Source organism: Platalea leucorodia (genome assembly GCF_965183815.1).
Source record: "Platalea leucorodia genome assembly, chromosome: 6".
NCBI classification, from domain to species: domain Eukaryota; kingdom Metazoa; phylum Chordata; class Aves; order Pelecaniformes; family Threskiornithidae; genus Platalea; species Platalea leucorodia.
In genome coordinates this window covers 40429112-40448010 of record NC_138828.1, presented here as the reverse complement: position 1 = coordinate 40448010, position 18899 = coordinate 40429112, and the positions used below count along the sequence as shown (strand labels likewise).

The 18899-nt window shown below is 36.1% G+C and overlaps 1 protein-coding gene across 1 annotated transcript in view; it reads right to left on the bottom strand.

Annotated features, from left to right (window-relative positions):
* RXFP1 (relaxin family peptide receptor 1) overlaps positions 1–18899 on the bottom strand; it is a gene marked incomplete at both ends in the record, with an annotated part of 49560 nt that overhangs the window by 26008 nt on the left and 4653 nt on the right. Inside the window, one exon of the mRNA XM_082315261.1 lies at positions 5096–5251. Within this exon, the coding sequence (XP_082171387.1) occupies positions 5096–5251 (156 nt within the window). The remainder of the gene's footprint in view (positions 1–5095; positions 5252–18899) is intronic.

Below are 18899 nucleotides of genomic sequence, written 5' to 3'. Positions count from 1 at the left end.
CCAGGACAAAAGTTTGCTCATTCAGCCCTCTGAGTAGATAGCATATCAGAGAACTTTAAAAAAGAAAATATAAAGTGCTTATGTGTAAGTTTTAAAATGTAAATACTTAATTAGGGAGCAGATTAAGATTTTTTTTTTTGTCTAAAGCTACTCAGAGAGTTGGTATTTTGAAAAAGAAAATCCATAGGTGATTACTGGCAATGGTACTTGTCTTCTGTCCAAATCTGTAGAGTACATTTATGTTATGATTTAACTTTTCATATGTTTTTGAAATTTCTCATATCTGCCAGAATTTGTTCATCTAAACAAACATGCATTTTAAGATAATAAAACCACACATGAACTCAGTAAAAAGCTATATCACAAATACTGTTGTTCTGTTGTTTTTGTTTTGCATTAATCAACTGCTGTTTTCATCTACTGTTGTTAGTTTTAATTTTGCTTTGTTTATCATTAAGTATCACTGTCAAAGCAGAGATTCCAAAATGCTTCTTTCTGTGAATATGCACTTGGGAGTACGTACTTGGCACTTCTACTATGCTGTTGGGCTTCAAAGAGCCTAGAGATTTTTTAGAATACATTAACAGTAACGTTGCAACAATAATGTCTTCGATATAATAAATACTCTTTATTTGTTTTAGGAACAATTCCCATGTCATTACTGCCATAGTATTAGCTGAGCAGAATTTGTGATTATGCCTAGTATTTATCCTTCTTGCTCACGTTTAAAAAAGCAATGAAGTAAACAAGCGTTCTAACCTCCCATCTATAAACATCAGGTAGCTACAGAATCAAATCTTACATCTGTAAATAAACAGGAAAAGCTCTTCCCTGGAAAACTAGGCAGAAGCCATTACATTTAAAATCAAATGTAGTCTCAGTAGGACAAAACACTACCAAACACGCTCTGCTTTGCCAACTTGAGCTTTAATCAAGCCTGGGCACAGAAAGACGCTGGAATTGCTATTTTTTTGTCCACACATTTTGGGTTTTGCTAACAGATATAAAAATAACTCCAAGTGAAACCTGATAGAGGCTAAACTGTTTAACAATGCACTTGGTCTTTTTAAGAACTCAATGCTTTAGAAAGGATGAGCAGGGGGCAGAACTGCAGAGAAAAATTTGCTGCCATATATTCATGCCAAATTTGCAGAGACACCCACTTCTACTTGATGGACTATATTTTCAAGTTCAAAAGGTAATATTGTATTTTCTATGTGCATTTAAGGTTATCTAGTCATAGTTCAAAAAGAGCCTCCCATCGCTTTGGGCATGATAAATTGCTAGCCTCCTCCTCTTATTGCAGTTTACTACATTGCCTCAAGCTCTTCCCCATTAGGAAGTCACACACAGTATTTTATTGGTTTTGGAAACCCATCTAGGTGACAAAGGCATGTGAGTTTTCAAAGATGAGTGGCTTCACGCTACTGTGACATTATTGGCTACAATTCACCCCTTTCCAGAAGTGGAAGAAATGCTGAAGTTGAGCTAACCAGCAGGATGTCCACACCCTGAGGTTAAGCACTTACACAGCAGTCTGAGACCTAGAGTCTGTTCCCAGCTCTGCCTATGATCCTAATTTCAGGTCATTTCACTTCTCTGGGCCTTAGTTTTATGTTTATTATTTGGACATGAAGTGAAAGAGGGAGCAGATTTGAAGAAGGCACCATGAAACCAATCTTTATGTGTCTGGGTTGGATGTGAACGGTGATTACAGCACATCTGAAAACACATCTGTCAGTGAGGATGCAGTTTAGTTTCAAATATTTAGAATCATGTTTTGCTGTTACTGGGCATGCAGTGCATGAAATGGGACTAATACTGCAAATCATCTCAAAGATTAAAACAATAAATATCTCTATAGGCATGAAGTGGGAACGAGAGAACTTTGCTCATTGAAAGAGGAAAGGGACAGAATTGCTACAAGATAATTGGAGTGACTAGTTTTAGTATTTTCAGAGACTCCTCCTGCACATCTCTTGCACTGATGCCTTTTACTTTTTGTTTCAAGGGCTTTTAAAGACTTTCACAAAGTAACTGTCTTAGAAGATCTACATGTGCTTTTTTTGCTAGTTGCTTCTCTGCTTGTTTCATTAAAGGAAGCTGATGTTTCTTGAAAGTGCCATTTCAGTAATTGCAGTTGCTGTTAATATTCAGCACACTTAGGGCCTTGTATTGAACAGGTGGACTTTGGATTTTCTTCTGTTTAGAGCAACTCTCTTATTTTTGGATTTTTTTTTTTTTTTTTTTTTTCAAACAGCAGTATTGTGGTTTTCAAAATAAGTGGTTTTTTTTCCTTTTCTTCTTCATCAGTATTCTTTCCATCACAGAAAAAACTACTGTCCATGACAGATTTTTGCTTTGTGTTTCCTTATGTTATAATACTGGTTTGTACGTAAGATATATGCAAGTCTTCACTATAACATTTTTTCTGTAGGCTGAAGATAGTGCTTTATCATTACTGAACAAATTGTTAGTAAAGTAGTTGCTTTACCTAGCTGTGTTTGAGATATATGCATTAATAATAATAAAAAAAAAGGTATTTCTGAATTCCTTTGAGGGTCTACACTGATTTTTTCCCTCCCCACACTTGTTGGGTTGAATGTTGTAGACTAGCCACTTCAAAGCTCTTATTCAAATTTATGCAAGATGAAAGTGTGCAAGAATTTAAAAGCTGAGCTACTTAATTAGAGTACCTTGTGGACAAGGTTAAATTTTCCAATGGTACTGCATGAATCAATTACTACACTGGAATAATATAATTTTGAATTGCTTTTCTGTAACCAGGAGCAATGACTTCAACTGGAAACTAGTTGTAAATTTAAAAAATGGGTAGGAGGAACCAGGTATAACTGCTGGCATAAGGCAGGCATACTAAAGTGGTCCTGGGAAGCAGCAGCAAAAAAAATAGCTGGATAGTTTCTTCATCTTGGGAGCTAATCAATGAGGCTTCCTTTCTTGCATTTTAAGCAAGATGAATGGTCACAAAACAGAGCTATCCCACAGAGACCCACACACTTACTACTGTATAGGGGCACTGCAGAAAAACTCATCAGGACATTCCATATTCTCAGGGAAGGAAGAAACCCTTCCTTTATTCGAACAACGAAGTTTGACTGCAACACCAGTTTTTGAGAAAACATTACTGCTGAATACGACCTTAATGCATTATACATGGCATGCATTTCTAAATGAGAATATGAGGCCAAGATATGAGAAAAACACTAATAGCGTAGGTTTCCTAATAAGTCAATACTTCTCATCTTTTGTAATTTCGGCTTTCAGAAATTGAGGCTAACTCATTCTTGAATTACTATACCCAGAAGAGGATTCAATATTGCAGCTGAATTGTCTTTCAGGTTATACTGTCTTCTATATCCCATTATGAAACTGTGTATATTTTAATTGCCATTTGATTAAGCTGTACACTTTTAGCAAGTCCTTGCATGGCAGATTTTCTGGTACTATACAGAAATGAAACATAGATAAACCAACTGTTTATGGTTCTTGGACTTCTTAAACATAAGAGAGCACCACCATCAGCAATTTCTGCCACTGTAGGGCAAGATAATTACAGAAGAAGAATAAAACAAGAGCAAATTTTGTTCAGGATTTTGATTACTGGCAACGGAAAGTATGTTTATGGCGTCAGCAAATGACATAAAACTAGAAAAAGCTCCGTGTCCATTAGATAGGATTAGAATTAAAAGTGACTTTCATATGGATTAAGACGCTGAAATTTGATAGGCATAAGAATAAGATACTACAGATAGGTACAAAAATCAGCTTCACAGATATACTATGAGAACAACTATTTTCAAAACCTCATTGACTTTGCTGAGAACACTTGTGAAAAATACGTTTACCATATTTTGTTTGAAATGTCTTTCAGAAAATTTCTTTTGGTAACATAGCTTGGCAGTTTCACTTAATATTTTAATTCTTTCTGCCCCCCCTCCCCCCAGCTCTGATGGAAGCGTGTCTGGCTGAGACAGGAAAACAGAGAGATGTTTTTGTTGGCTCTGGAGAGCTGGAGGCAGTGTGCGAGGCTGGGCACCATGCTTCTGGCTGCCCTCCATGCCTACAGGCAAGCTACTAAAGAATAGGAAGTCTAGTTTCCCCATCTGCCATGGATCAGCAGCTCTGGAGAGTAGTTCTGAAACTATCCAGGCTGTTAGTAAGCTGATAATACCAGTGAATATAATGTGCAAGGGCTGGTTTTCTCTCCCTGCGGTCATAGCTCATTATGAAATGTGAGCTATGGTGAGCTCTCTTCTCACAAAATATACGGAGGCCTTTCCCAGACTATCCCAGGTCTGTGCTACCCTCTGAGCTGTGTCCAGGCACTGCATGAGAGTTTGCTGCTCAGCCCAGAGTAAAGCTGTGCCGGAGCCATGCTCACAAATAAGCAGTGTGGACAGGTAAGTGCCAGTGCAAAGCCTGTGCCCTGGCCCTACACAGTTTGCAGCAGACGTAAAACCTACAAACCAGCTCAAGTTCACAGCTACCAACCAGTGGGGCCAGGAGCGACCAGGATCACAACAGCAGGCAGCAGTGACCTGACTACGTGTGTTCCCTGAGATTTTGACATTTCCAAACCCCAAAGCCTGGTAGCAGGGCAGTTTGCACAGCACACTCACACAGTCATGTTTTTTCTCCCAAATTAGGACATAAATGATTGCTGAAAAACCTTGAAAATTCTTCTAAATTATGTTTCTGAGGCAGCTTTAAAAGTCACGTTAAGCTTTATATAAACTCTGTTAGCACATACATCTGCCTCGCCTCAGCAGAGATCTTTGCTAGATCACATATGTCTATTTGTACACATCAAAATGACACAAGCAAACAAGTTCAAAGCAGGGATAAAATTGGATAAACTGATACCATACACAAACAAAAATACGGTCCCATCTTTCTTTCCTAGGAAATGGTTTGTTGGGTGGCTTTATTAGCTGAACCAAAGACCTGCTGTATCCTCTGCAAAACATTTAAATTTGCTATTCCTGACACTCTGCAGCTCTCTATTTAGTGTGAAAACCACATGGGTTTCAGTCACTGGAGGTGCTAGACACAAAGAAAAGTCTCAACCACGTACCACAGTTGTCTTCGTCGGCCTGATTCCCACAGTCATCCTCACCATTACAGTGAAGTTGTTGGGGCAAACACTTGGTGATATTGCCACACGGAAAGTAGCCCAGGGGGCACCTGACCCCAACTCCAGAAACATGATCTTCCAAAGAGTCATGGATGACTAAATAGAAACAGAAAGAATATGCTTACATTAAGATGTGCTCTTAATGTTTAAAGATCTTTGAGATTATGCTTTTATAAATACTCATTTGCATTTGAATGTGAATATCAAGTGATAAATACATATTAGTTCATTGGATGTGCAATTACAATAGTATATTAAGTACTTGTTAACTTGGCAAAAAACATTTACATTGTCGGCTATATAAATTTGCTTTGATATAAAGCAACCAGGTAATTCCTCCCCACACATCCTAGTAATAAGATGGAAATGCCTATCATATAAGACAAATGGCCTAAGGCCACTATAAAAAAAGGATTGTTTCACTTTGCACTAGAGATTAATTTATTATAGCAATATACCAGATAAGCTACGCAGATATGGATTATATTAATTTGTGCTGAAATTTTAGACCCAGATAGATAAGTCCTTTTATACAAAGTCAGAATTATATATTTTTAAATGTATTCTAATTTTAAACCAATTACTAGATGTAAACTGATCAAGGATCAAAGAACAAGGAAAGTAAGATCAAATCTGTGACACGGTTTTGCTGAAGAACAAGTAAGACAACATAAAGGTGCCATTATGAATCCTTTAGAAGAGTTGTCAGCCTGGTCCAAAAAATTTGGAGATATTGTTCAGAATCTAGTCTGAAGTTTAGATACACAGATGCTGTTCTGCTAAGCCCATGCTTTATAGGAAGTAATTTCACAGAATACAGGGACTTCATTTAAGCAGTGCTGAGGGGAAAGGTAGAGGGATGCTGATGAGGGACAGTCAGGGCAGCTGGAGGACTCTCCCTGCCCTCTGTTCCTCAGTTCTCTGTACTACAGCAGCTCCAACTACCCACATTTGCAGATGCATGATGCCTTACCAGTCCCTCCAGTGTACCTGAGGGACAAATTCTGCCACCACCACTTTTTCCAGGTTAAGTGCAACTGATCTACTGTTTTTGTAATGGATTGCAGGGTGCCAGTTCACATTTCTTGTTGTACAAGCTCAACTTCTTCCCAGGAGCATACTATGGAGAGGGTTTTAAATTACTTTAGAATGAAACTTGTTCAGTCTCCAATATATCAGAAATTGAGAAAAGCATCATCAGCACAGAATGTTACCTACTGCTCTTGGTGCTTCCAAAGCTTCAGTAAGCCTACCTAGTGAAGTACCATTCTGCAAGGGCCTGCTAATTTAATTTTTGAACTACTTTCAAGAAGGAATATCACTTCCTCATTATAGCTAGCATTTGACTTAGTGGATGCTGTCACAAAAAAAAAAATAAAATAAAAATTGCAATACAAATTACATTTTAAATTCATTGCTGTCTTAGAACACTTGAAATACTCTACACAAACTTCATTAACTGTGATGTGACGCTTGTTCAGATAGTAAATTGCCACTTCTGAAACAAGCAACTATTTTTCCAGGGTATTTTCATAAGACAAAGCATAAATCTTTTATGAAACTTTCTCAGATTAACAAGGAATATGTTATTATACAACATCTGATGTTTGTCCTTATTTTTCTCCTGGACTAAGGGAATCACCTGAAATTGAATCAAGTACTTCAGATTCATAAGAAATCTCTTCTGGAAGAACTTTCACATATTCAACCCTTGCCAATGTTTACAACTGTGGAAAATTGATACGTAGGAGCAGTATCTGGAGGAAATTGAGATAAATATTTTGCTATTCCCATATGCACAGAATTATCTTTGCTGCCAGAAGCATCCTGCATAGAAAGTCAAATATTCCAGCTAACAATCACCATACGATTTTGAAAAGTTGATTTGCTTTTATCCACAGCTGTATAACTCAGAGACTTTTGCCTTAGTTCCTTATCCCTCTTATGTATAGGTACCAAAAATAAGTGTATATTCTAATCCTAGGGTGAATTCACACTTGCATGTTGTTCATAAACCTCTTTGCTGTTCTGTGCTTGCATTCAGAATATTATGTTTAACATGTTCCACCCAAAAGCAAGTAGCAAAAAAATTTTATGCAGACATAGTGTTAAACAAACAGAATATGTGTAGTACTTAAAGTCCCTTGCTGCAAAAAAAAGAAGTCACAGACAACGGAGGCTCCCTTCAGTGCAGTTACCTGTCACAATCTGAGTAACTACTGAAACACCTGGTAAAAGATAACAATATGGAAAAAATAAACATAAATGAAAAAAAAACCAAAAAACAAAACAAAACAAACAAAAAACAAAAAACAAAAAACAACCCCTCGCATTTTGTCAAGCCTTTTACCCTGAACAGTGGAGGCATATTCAGATTTAGCTGAACGTTGTGCTTAAATGGGCTGAACTCCATGCAGTTTAAATTTCAGATGATGGCATTTATCTTCTCACAGTACCATTCAATGGATTTTCATAGCATTTTCCAGAAATTATTATTAATTAGTCAAATAGTATTAGTCCCTGAACTACTCAATGAATTTACTCTCAGAGTTTAGAAATCATTCTTTCTGAAAGAGTACATAATCCCTCACTGTGTTTAATGTTTTGAATTCTCTGTAAATTTATAGCCTTGATGATATCTATTCTGAATCTCTGCATTACTCATTTTGTGCTATGTTGGATTACCCTGGCATGTAAATATCTGCCTGGGAAAGAAGATAAGAAGGCATCAACATTTAACCACTTTATCCTAGTCGAATCATTGAAAGAACTGGTCTTTTTCCATTGACTTGTTAACATCACTTTGTTTATGTAAAAAAAGACAGAAGTTTGGACCCTGCAGATTGCAGGAGATTTATGAATGGAAAACCCCCAAACCTCTGAGGAAATATTTGGCAAAGCTGACAAAGGTAGACAGGAGATAAGACAGTAAAATCCATTGTAAAATGCTAGATAATATTCAAACATTTCTCTTTTGGATTAAGGAAATTAAAAAGGTGTCTTTTATGTGAGGAAAATGGATAAAGATAGCATTGCAACAACAGCAACAAAAAAGTATGCTTCTTATTTTGCAAATAAAAACTTTACTGACACTGGCGTTTATCATGCCAAGATAACGATCTGTCATGCTATCTTTGTGATGCAGTATTAAAGATGTTGACTTTTCTACCTGTTATTGATTTTCCGCTCTGAAAAAATTGAACCACTCTTCTAGTATCTTGTTTCATTGTCCATTTTTTTAGCAGCTAAATCTCCTGATAGAATAGCTCTAAAAAACATTGATTAATGACTATTTAATCACCTCATGTCACTGGCTGTTTCACACTGATGTTAAATCAGGAAAAAGAAAAAAGTTATTTTGTACTCCTTTCACTAATCCATAGGTTATGACTCTGTTCCATATGCGTATCAAGCTTCAAAGGTACCTCTATTGTTTTATAGGTTCTCATTCACAGCTCATCCAGGATAGAACATCTCAGCTTTGCTTCTTACCGCCAAACTAGCATTGTAAAAGCACAAGACCCCCTATAATACAAAAGAAGTACCATCAGCAAACCATATAAACAATGAACTTGAACCCTAATAAGGCTTGATTAATACAAATTATTTGTGTTTTATAATGAGTAAGTTTGGGCCAATATTGTTACCTTGCACAGTCGACAGAAAAAAACCTGATGTCCTTCAGAGATGTGGCAAACGTAGACTGATAGATGAAGGAAGACTACAAATTTTTAAACTGTGTATAAAGAATTTAGCTACAAAGGTAGAAACTAGAGAAAAGGTGGAAGTCAGGACAGATTTGTTTAGGTCTCAATTATGAAGATGAAAAGCATAAATCTGTGACAGACTTGATTATGTCAGAAGGTTTTCTGTTACAGATACTCAAAGTAAAAAAATATTTTCTTTATATACCTCACACAGAAAACGATCTCCTGCCTTCTGGTGACATAGAGATAATTTCACACATTTCAGATATACTGTACCAGCAAAATTTTTTTTCCTCATGATGATCAGAGTAAATATTAAAATATTTGCAATGTTTCCAGAATAAATAGAAAAGAAATAGGTGAACTGTACAGTACCAATGGCAAAAACACAAACAAGCGTCTTCTGACAAGATGTTTGCCATCTCATTGCAGAATAATGTTCTACCCAATAGTGCATGTTCATGATCTTGCAAATTAACTTTCAAAAAGAAAAACAATAATTCATGTCATACACCTTTTAAGCTTGTCCAGACCTGCTGCTTCAAAGCACTTATTGCTAAGGCAGACATCTATGAACTTTTCTCTAGCTTGAAGAAAGTGGATAACTCTTTTCCTGCTAGTCTTTAAAATAAAAGACTAATTTACCACTGCTTTCCTTTTTTGAAGGAATAAGCAAGAGTTGGGTTGTCATCTAGTACACGATGGTAAGGCTCTTTCCTCTGTTGCATGGATGTAGAATCACTGGGGAAAGAATATGATAGCCTCTCTTTAAGCTCTCATAAAATGAAATTGAAAGAGGGAAAGCATTTGGGAAAGCCAAGAACAAGATATTCCCAGCAGAACATGGCTTTCCTTCCAACTAAATTGATTCATGAAGCTCACTGTTTAGTGCATTCTTTGAAAAATGACACACAATTTTGAAAACAGAGATTGGGTCACAAATGCTGTTCGAGAAACCAAATAAGGGACTAGAAGAACACAAACTTAACACAGTTACTTGTAGCTTTCATAAAACAAGTGAATATGACTCTGTAATGGGAACAATACTGGGCTGATTAGACTGAATTATAAGCAATTAAACTAATCAAAGCAGCATTACTCATTGCTTGGTACTTGCTAGTCACACCAGTCTCAACTCTATTGTGTATAGGTTCAAATAAGGGCATATCATAATATCAGGAAAATATTTTTGTATTTTCAAAAATTTTAATCGCATGAAGACCCATTGTCATGAGTCCAAAATGACTCTCAAATACCATCAGCCAAATAAGCTACCACGTTTTTCTTCACTTTGAGTAAGTTATCAGTTTAAAAGTACTGGGGCTGAGGAAATCCAACTGTTTTTAAAAAGGAGTCCTTAGATGACAAGGACCGAGGAATGATCGTGGTATTGAAGGATCCACCCTGTACTTACTATGACGGAAAGTTATTTTACCTACAAAAGCCCAAGTTTTTCAAAGAGATCAATGCAAATTCATCAACTGGTGGGACTTTTCCCACCCTCCCATAGCTTATTTTAGTTGCTGTACTTCTAGACACAGTGGGAAATGTGCTAGAGCAAGAGAAGACTGAAAATATTCATTTGAAATGCTTGTTTTGAAACAGAATGTTTTCTTCAACTAAACCAGAAAGAGTCAACAGAGAAAACATTAAAGTTGGAATCGATTTTGCCTGTCATTTTTGTGCTAGACTGAATACTTCAAAATGATAGTTGATTAAAAGAATTCCTCTTCTGCTGAAAGGTATTTGAAGGATATGTGAACTGGCTTTGAAAAACCTTTAGTGTAATACAGAGGAGACCTCATGGGCCTGTAACCCTTATTTTCAAAGATAAATCATCAGAAGAAGGCTATAAAACAAGTTCATAATAATAAATTCCTTTAACTTAAACGATGGTTAATTAATGATTGACAAACAATAGGAGTGACAAGTGGTTGACCAACTCTGATCAGAAGCATTTGAATCACCAAATGGCAGGAAAAAAAAAGAAGATATGACATCTTTAAAAGATCTTAATTTTTAAAAAAGAATTTGTTATCTGGATTTTTCCATTACAATAATATCTAGAAGTCAATGATTTTTAGTTCAGTCTTACATTAATTTTCCTGGTTTTGTTCTGAATTATTCAGCTTCTTCCCACTAAACAAGGGAATTTTGGAGCAATTTATGACAGAGACTAGAATGAAGTTAGTCCAGTGTATTTCAGGATAGAAATATGAAGTTGACTTTTGCATGCTTTTATTTTACTTATTACAGCTTTATCAGTGGGAATGTTTTGGGTTTTTTTCAGTATGTAATTTTATAAAGGCTTTCCTAAACCTGATACTTCTTTTAGGAAAAGCTTTCTAGTGATTTCTGTGAGTATGTAATGGGAATCCCATACTATTAAAATTATTTTTATTAACATTTAAAAACTGTCCATAAATGACATTGAAAATAGAGTCTCATTTCATACAAGAGTAAAAAACAGTTTATGCACTTGAACTTTAATTCTGTTAATGTACACGTTTGGAGTAATCCCTTGAGCAAAACTTGTAGACCAAAATAGACCTTGCTCTAGTGGCGACAGATACTTTAACATTAATCCTTAAGGCAAAGCATCAGTGGCTTAAAAGATTTAAACATCTGTACAGGATCCCCACAGGAGTATAATCAAACTGTTATCACTACATTGCCTTTTCTGTAATTTGCACCTCTCCTCCTTTGCTGATTGTTCAGCCCTGATGTCTATAGCGTTTTCTAAATATCTGTATAGCATACGCATCATGTTTGTAATTTTAGATTTTATTGGGTGCAAGTGACACAATGGCATTTATTCAGAATGCCAAATGGTTGCAACAGCTTCATTTCTAAAACACCAGCAATTTTTTACATTTTGGCTGTTGCTCTTGCAACCAGAATTACATTTTCAGTTTTATTGCATTACATTGATCTTTAGTAGACCATATTAAATGTCATTCTAGGACTACGTAGTACTTGAAGTACACACATAAGTAAGTTTAGGACTGACTATGTAAAGTGTTTGCTTTCATTAAGCACGATATAGTGCAAAGGATTTTAGCACAAAAGATGCATATGTTATGACTGCCTATATTGCATGCCAATTTGGTCATTATCTTAGATTTTAATTTCATATAGTGCCTTTATGTCTTGCTGTGGGTTTACACAATGCTTTCATTTTAGAAGCATTTTCCAAAGCAGAAAATTTGTACTCTCTTTTTGAAAATATAGACTCCAATCTCATAACAACATTAGCGAAATTAGTTATCAGTTATGCCACAGATAATTCAGTCTAATTAATCCAGCTATAGTGCTGGAAGATCCTCTTTGTATAACTGCCAGATAAATCTACTCCAGGGCCAGAAACTGCCAGCAGAGCAATTCAGACTGGTCACATGGCACCTTGCCAGAGGATTTGGCTCTTATACCTTTCATTAATTTGTCTTTTTGTTCTGCTTCCACAAAACTTAGAATAAAAAAGATTCTGATACACAGAAAGGGCTGAAAGAGATAATATTATTTGAGAAAGCCTAATATGTAGTATAATGAATTTTATCCGGAAACTCAAATTTTGTAGGGCATTCCCAGAGGATGAGGGTTCAGCACAACGTCTAACAAAGACACAAATTAATGAGCAGAGCCAAACCTTTCTGTCACTCTACTTCCCCTTTTCTTCCTCTCCCCAAATACACAGAATTTAAATGATATCTGACTCTTATTTCTGTTTAGAAATAAGTTCTATCCCTGCATTCTGACATGATTCCCAATAGAAAACACATCAAGGTAGGCTTTCCTTTGCCCTAGTGTTGTTTTGCATTGGTGTAACTCCTTCGATTTCACTAATTTCTTTTTCACAGCGGTGCAATATAACGTCTAAAGCTGGACACATGAAACACTAGGGTTTTGTTCAGGTGGCATTAGATATAGAACAAAAATGAAGGCACCAACGTAAACGTGTTAAATACACTGTGCTAGTCAGTACCATTCCACCTGAAAGCCTCAGAAAGGCAATAGTTAGCCATCAAAATCAAGGAAAACTCCCCTCCCGGGAGCTGATTGTTCCTCACACCCACTGAGGAATGTGCTTGGGCTGGCTTTTTGAGCCCCAAAGATAAAAGAAATCTGTTTCAAATAATCATTTTTTTCCTCCTTTGAAACACCACATTTGTAAGAGTTAGCAATTTAAAGACACGTCTAAAAGAAAAAGAAAGATCTCTGAAGCTTCACACCAGGAATGGCATTTTTGATGTTTTGTAATCCCAGGGAAAAAAGTTTCTTATATAGCAGTATTTGCCAAATATCTTACATTTATTTTGCTATCTCATAACATGCTTAGTAATAAGCTAATAAAGTTGTTTGTTTTTTTTTTTTTAAATCTGAGCAATCAAATAATTTAAAATGTATTTTAGCCAAGAGGATCAAGGACAGCTGGTTATCAATAAATTAGTGTCCCTCAAGCAACAATCATTCACCTCATCTGGATAACCAGCATTCTGAATTTAAATACATAATGACAGTAAGTAGAGATTACTGTAAAGAAGTTCACTTCAGACGTGTTGCTTTGCACAAGTTAACTCAGGCGCCGTAAGTAAAGTAAGCAAAAGTGAAACACTGATTAGTGAAAACTAAGTTATTTAAATTAACAAACAACAGATGTTTGTAATATGTCTCTTAAGTTTCCATAAAGAAAGGGCAGATTCAAGTGACTTGCATGACACAATATCATGTACAGCAGAGGAGTTTGTGTGCATGTGCATTCATGCATGGAAGTAAAAAGAAATCCAGGAGATGAGACAGAAAGTATTTGTAGCAAAGCCCTAAGAGAAAGCTGCAAAGAAAATGGGAATGAAATTAGAAAGGCAATGAACAGGGAAATGACTTGCTGATATTCTAATTGTATGATGTTCTAAGAATACATTATTTGTAAATGAGCAGAATAGCAAAGAATTGTGTGACTATTATTAACTTCTCATAACAGAAAACTATCTAAAATATCATAACATTTTGCCTAACTTTTCTTAGGTCAAAAAGGGCAAAACTGTCTTCCTTTTTTCTTTTTCTCCCTGCCCCCCAAAAAAAAAAAATTGCATGACTTAGCTGTAACTTCTTTCATACCAACTTTGGTATGCTCTTTTGATGAGGAAAAAAAAATAAAGACTAGTAGAATGAACATCTTGCAACGCTCATGATAGAAAACTAGATTTAAGAACCATCAGCCCAACCACAGGCAGAGGAAAAGAACCTGAAGGGGGGCAGTGGGAGATTTTATTTTCTCTTTCTCCATCTTCTTTTGCTCTTTAGTCTCTTATTTTGCTACAGAGTCGCTTGAACTAAGCAAGCTGCACATAAGCCACAATTTCAGAAGCTGCAATATTTTTCCTCTTCTCCCAAGTAACACAGTCTTAAATAAATCTTTGTAAAATACTCTCAAGCTTTTTCTATCTAAGACTCCAGAGAGAGAATGGAAGAAAAGAGCCCTACACAAAGTATTTGAAATATGAAACATAATCTGTTTTTTTCATTCATTGTGCCTGTAATAAAGGCTAAAAAGATTTTAATGATAGTTCTTAATGGAACTAAGCCAGCATAACTTAAAATGAAGCTCTAAAGCATACTTAAGAATAATTTTGTAACAATAAAAAGATATTATGTCTTGGTGAGCCTGAAACAGGATTATCTGATACCGGTTATTTATTCACATACTTTTGTTACTAAGAACCATTTATAACTATTAAGAATTTAAATTTAATATAGAACTACAAGTTCAGATTTGGGAGTTGCTGTGCCCTATAAATCTATGAGATTCCACCTTCATAAAGTATTATAAAAATGGAATCCCTTGTTGTTCTGTTTTGAAATAAAACAATTTGAAAGTATTTTAGAGAATTTGTCCTCTCAGAGCTCACAGGACTATTTTGTGAAAAAGCAATTTGCAGACACTGTGCTTAAATAAATACATTATTATTGGATTCTGACTCATGAATATTTGGTTCAATTTAAAAATCACAAGTTTTCCAATCTCTGTTATATTTCACTATGAGTAAACATAACTCACCGCTATAAATAGTGACACTCCAGTTAAAGTGCCATAAACCAGAAATTATCTCAAGCTAATAGGATTTCTGACTTTCTTAAAGTGAATAATGTTAGCTGGTTGAACCATGATCTGAGACATCTGGCTTATTTCTTCTTTTGCATGTTATATAAAACGTGCATGCAGATTAAGATTTACAGATTTTAAGATTATAACTTTTAGATTTTATACAATTATTAATGTATGTAAAGAAACGTTGCATTAGCAGCACGTAGGTGTAAGTTATCTGGATATTTATTTTTGCAAACCAAGTTACAAAAGATAACGAGAAATTACATTCAGAAGTTTGTCTCCGTTTTAGATGCAGTTTGGCTAAACAATACATTCACATGGATTACTAATGGATTTTGCCTCCACATAGTCTATAGCTCCTCCTTCTCTTCCTTTCAACCCCTCTCCAGCTAAATCAACACATGATGATGTCCATTCCTGACACTGAGTGTTTTCTCATTGTCAACACAAGCGAAAGCATGCTCTGTGAAACATAGCTTAGAGTAGTGCTATCATGATCCACCTCTAGCGTGGCACAGGAGGCAGGACGCAGGAGTGGGAGGAGGTGAGGCTTGCTCCAACAGTGATGTGATGCATCGCCCTGGCCCTGTGACACCTTTCCCTCAGGTCTCTGTTCACTCCACCTCTGACTTGCTGACCAAGACGGTGGGCTTTTCAGGGCAAGGCATGCAGAAGAGTGCCTAGAAAAATACAGCCCCGGTCTCAGTGGGGATCATAAGAGGCTGTTGTGATAGCCGTATCATGACAGTGGAAAGGGGACTGAGAACAGAGAGTATTGGAACACAGCTTTTGCCAAGGCTTTAAAAGTTCCATAGCTAAAAGCTTTGACAGACACCTCGAATCACAAAAAATAGGATGCGAAAGGACATCTATGATCTAAAGTCAATGTGTCTATGTACTTCTATTGTCTATCATATTAAAGACAGTACCTTTTTTTTTTTTAACTGTAAGATCCTTACTTTATTTGACCTAGACAATTACCTATAGTCTACCCAGTGAAGATGTATTAAATATTCTTAACTCCTAATCTTTCCCTAAATAAAATGTATAGAATGTTGCTGGACACATCCAGAGAGTAAATCTTAAAACTTCACATGTAAAATGAAATATTTTTGTTATGATACCTTATTTCAATGAAGAGTTAATTCCTAAAAAGAGTTTTTTGTGTTACCAGACATCACAACAGACTGAATAAGGCAATTATATCAGGGTAACGTATTTGTAACTTACAAGATCATATTCCAGTACTTAAAACAGTTGTTGACGTGACTGAATATTTAAAAATATCTGTTAGATTCTCCAAAGCTGCACATCCATAAGTACAAGAACTATTTCTCTGGGCAAGAAACCAATTTGGTTAAAAGATGATGTGAAAGCCGTGAATATGTAAATGAAAGATTAAAAAAAAGAAAAAATGAAAATAAAATCAAATAGTGATAAAAACTAAAAATGTGTATGTAGGCATGCTAGAGAAATAATCAGTACTTATTTAAAAATAACTGTTTTTTCTAAAACATATTAAGAAAAAGAAAAACCTCACATGACATAAGTCTTAGGAGTGTAGAAAAGCTCAGCTATTCAATACTGTTCTGATACATATTTGGAAAGAAGAAAGTGGTTGTATTCTTTCTGCTTGATGCTGAAAATCTGTACCGAAAAAAAAAGCAGCATTTCTATATGAAAATATTTTCAAACCAGCCATAGGAAGAATTTGAAAGGAATTAGTTGAGAAACACTTTGAAACTAATGTTATTATACAACAGGTTTTGAAATATGAAGAAAATACCAAAAGAACTAGAGGCTTGCAGAGTTATTTGAATACTAGAAAAGAATTAAAGTTTCTGGAAACAAGTGCCTATAGTTCCTAGGTAAGACAACATAACAGTCAATTCACATGTGTTAACATGGCATTGAAGACCAGAAAATGACATCAGGGAGTGTATTTTCATGGTAGATGGGCCTTCTTGAATAAACCTCTAAAAATGCAGATCATCTTTGTCGACTGTATTACTATTAACTTCTCCAGACTAATCAAGGCATTTGACCTACAATCACACGGCTTTTAAATTCATTAACATAGTCTCTTTTTTTCCATACAGCGCAAACTTTGGTTTTAACTATGTTGGGGACAGAACTTAAGTTTCATGAATGGATGTTGTTCTTAGTAGTTGATTCCAAAGAAGAGCTGGTCAGTTGCTATCTCACCAATTTTTAGATCTCTTTTTTTAATTGCAACTGAAAAACAAAGTAAAAGAGAAAAAAATACATATTTCTAAGTAAAAAAATGTCACCACCTTTCCAAACACTGTGCTTTTTTCTGCACGTTCAGCACAGCACTGTCAATCAGGTCTGTGACAGGCAAAAGACTCTTCTCCCAGGTCAAGTCAGTGCTTTTATTTTCTCTACAGAGCAGAGGAGAAAGAGGCAGCGTTCATCTGCTTTGGCAGACCTATGCACATCTTTGAGTCTCAGTTGCCATACAGCCTCTGCCACCCTTAGTGCTGTAGTGGCACTTGCTCTCCTCTGGAGGAAAAAATTACTTGACTGAGAATAAACATTTTGACCAAATAAAGCCTCAGGATTGCTACAGAGTACGCGGGTGGAACACAATGACCTGTGGTATACAGGACTGGGTGATTTAACGTCCTCTCTGGATAAACTCTGCTAAGTGATCTCAAGTGCACAAGTCCTGCAGGATCAGTGTAGCTGCTGTGGGACTCTTCCTCCCCGCTGCCTGGCCACCTTTTTCCCCCGACATCAGGTACTCAGGGATGACTTGCCCTCCCAGGGTCAGCTTTCCCCAACAGGCCACAGCTGATGGCTCCAGAGACTCATTCAAACCCATACTTTTCCATCAGTCATTCTTCCTCGTATCTGTATCTTGCCCTGTCACACAAGTCAGCTGCATGCTGGATCCCTCATGAACATTGAGGGCAACACAGCAGTTAGGGAGCATAATATTGTGCATTACTTCTTTGCATATACAAAGTCACTTCTTTATGTGCGACATTAGTTATTGGCAGCATACATTCAAATTCTGTCACAGATCTTTAAATTTCATACATTTCTGCAAATACACTTCCATATAATGCTACAGGCACTTTACCTACACTTTGAGTAGTCTTCTAATGGATCACCGGTATCCTGCTGCTTAGTCTACAGTCTAACCACTTGCAAGTTACAATATTAAATTCCTCATTAGTTCAGTCATACAGCTACAACAATTAGACTTCCCATTTTGAAGTCCTCACAGATTTCTTAGATTACAGTTTAGAATATGGTATTATTGCTCAGACGAGGAGCTGAGACATTAACATATGTATGGCAAATGTTTCTGTTAATTTTAGGTTCCTACTTTCAGAATCAGCTTCATATTTTACTTAAAGCACAGCTTTTACAGATTTCAGTGGCAGCTGTGAAATGAACACTGCCACATCAGGATGATCAAGCCAAAAAAGCTAAAAAACCCACCATATAATTATTATCCATTTACAAAGCGTTTAGAGCATCACTGTCTGGGGCAAGAAAAAGGAACAGAAATCAGTTTTCCACAGCAGAGTTCAGTTGCCTTCATCACACGGCCGTCATTTTGTAATCCCCAGCCTCATTCACATTTTATCTTTATCTTCTACAGCAAATGAATAAGGGGTCACACAGGCAGCATAATTCACTATACATTTCTCATTCATTCTTCGAATGCAGTAGAAAAAGCACAAGTTTTTGTGGAGCTATAGCATGCAGAAAATGTAGTATGTGCACATAGGACAAACTGAGATTGCATCCTTCATCTTGATTCCTAAGCACTGAGTTTGCAAAATTAATAATGTTCTTTGATATAGGTAACATCCCAGGCTATTAAAAGAGGAAACTGGTTTTCCTCTGACGTTGCATAATGTGACACCATGCTGCATCACTAGTTCAGATCCTTTAG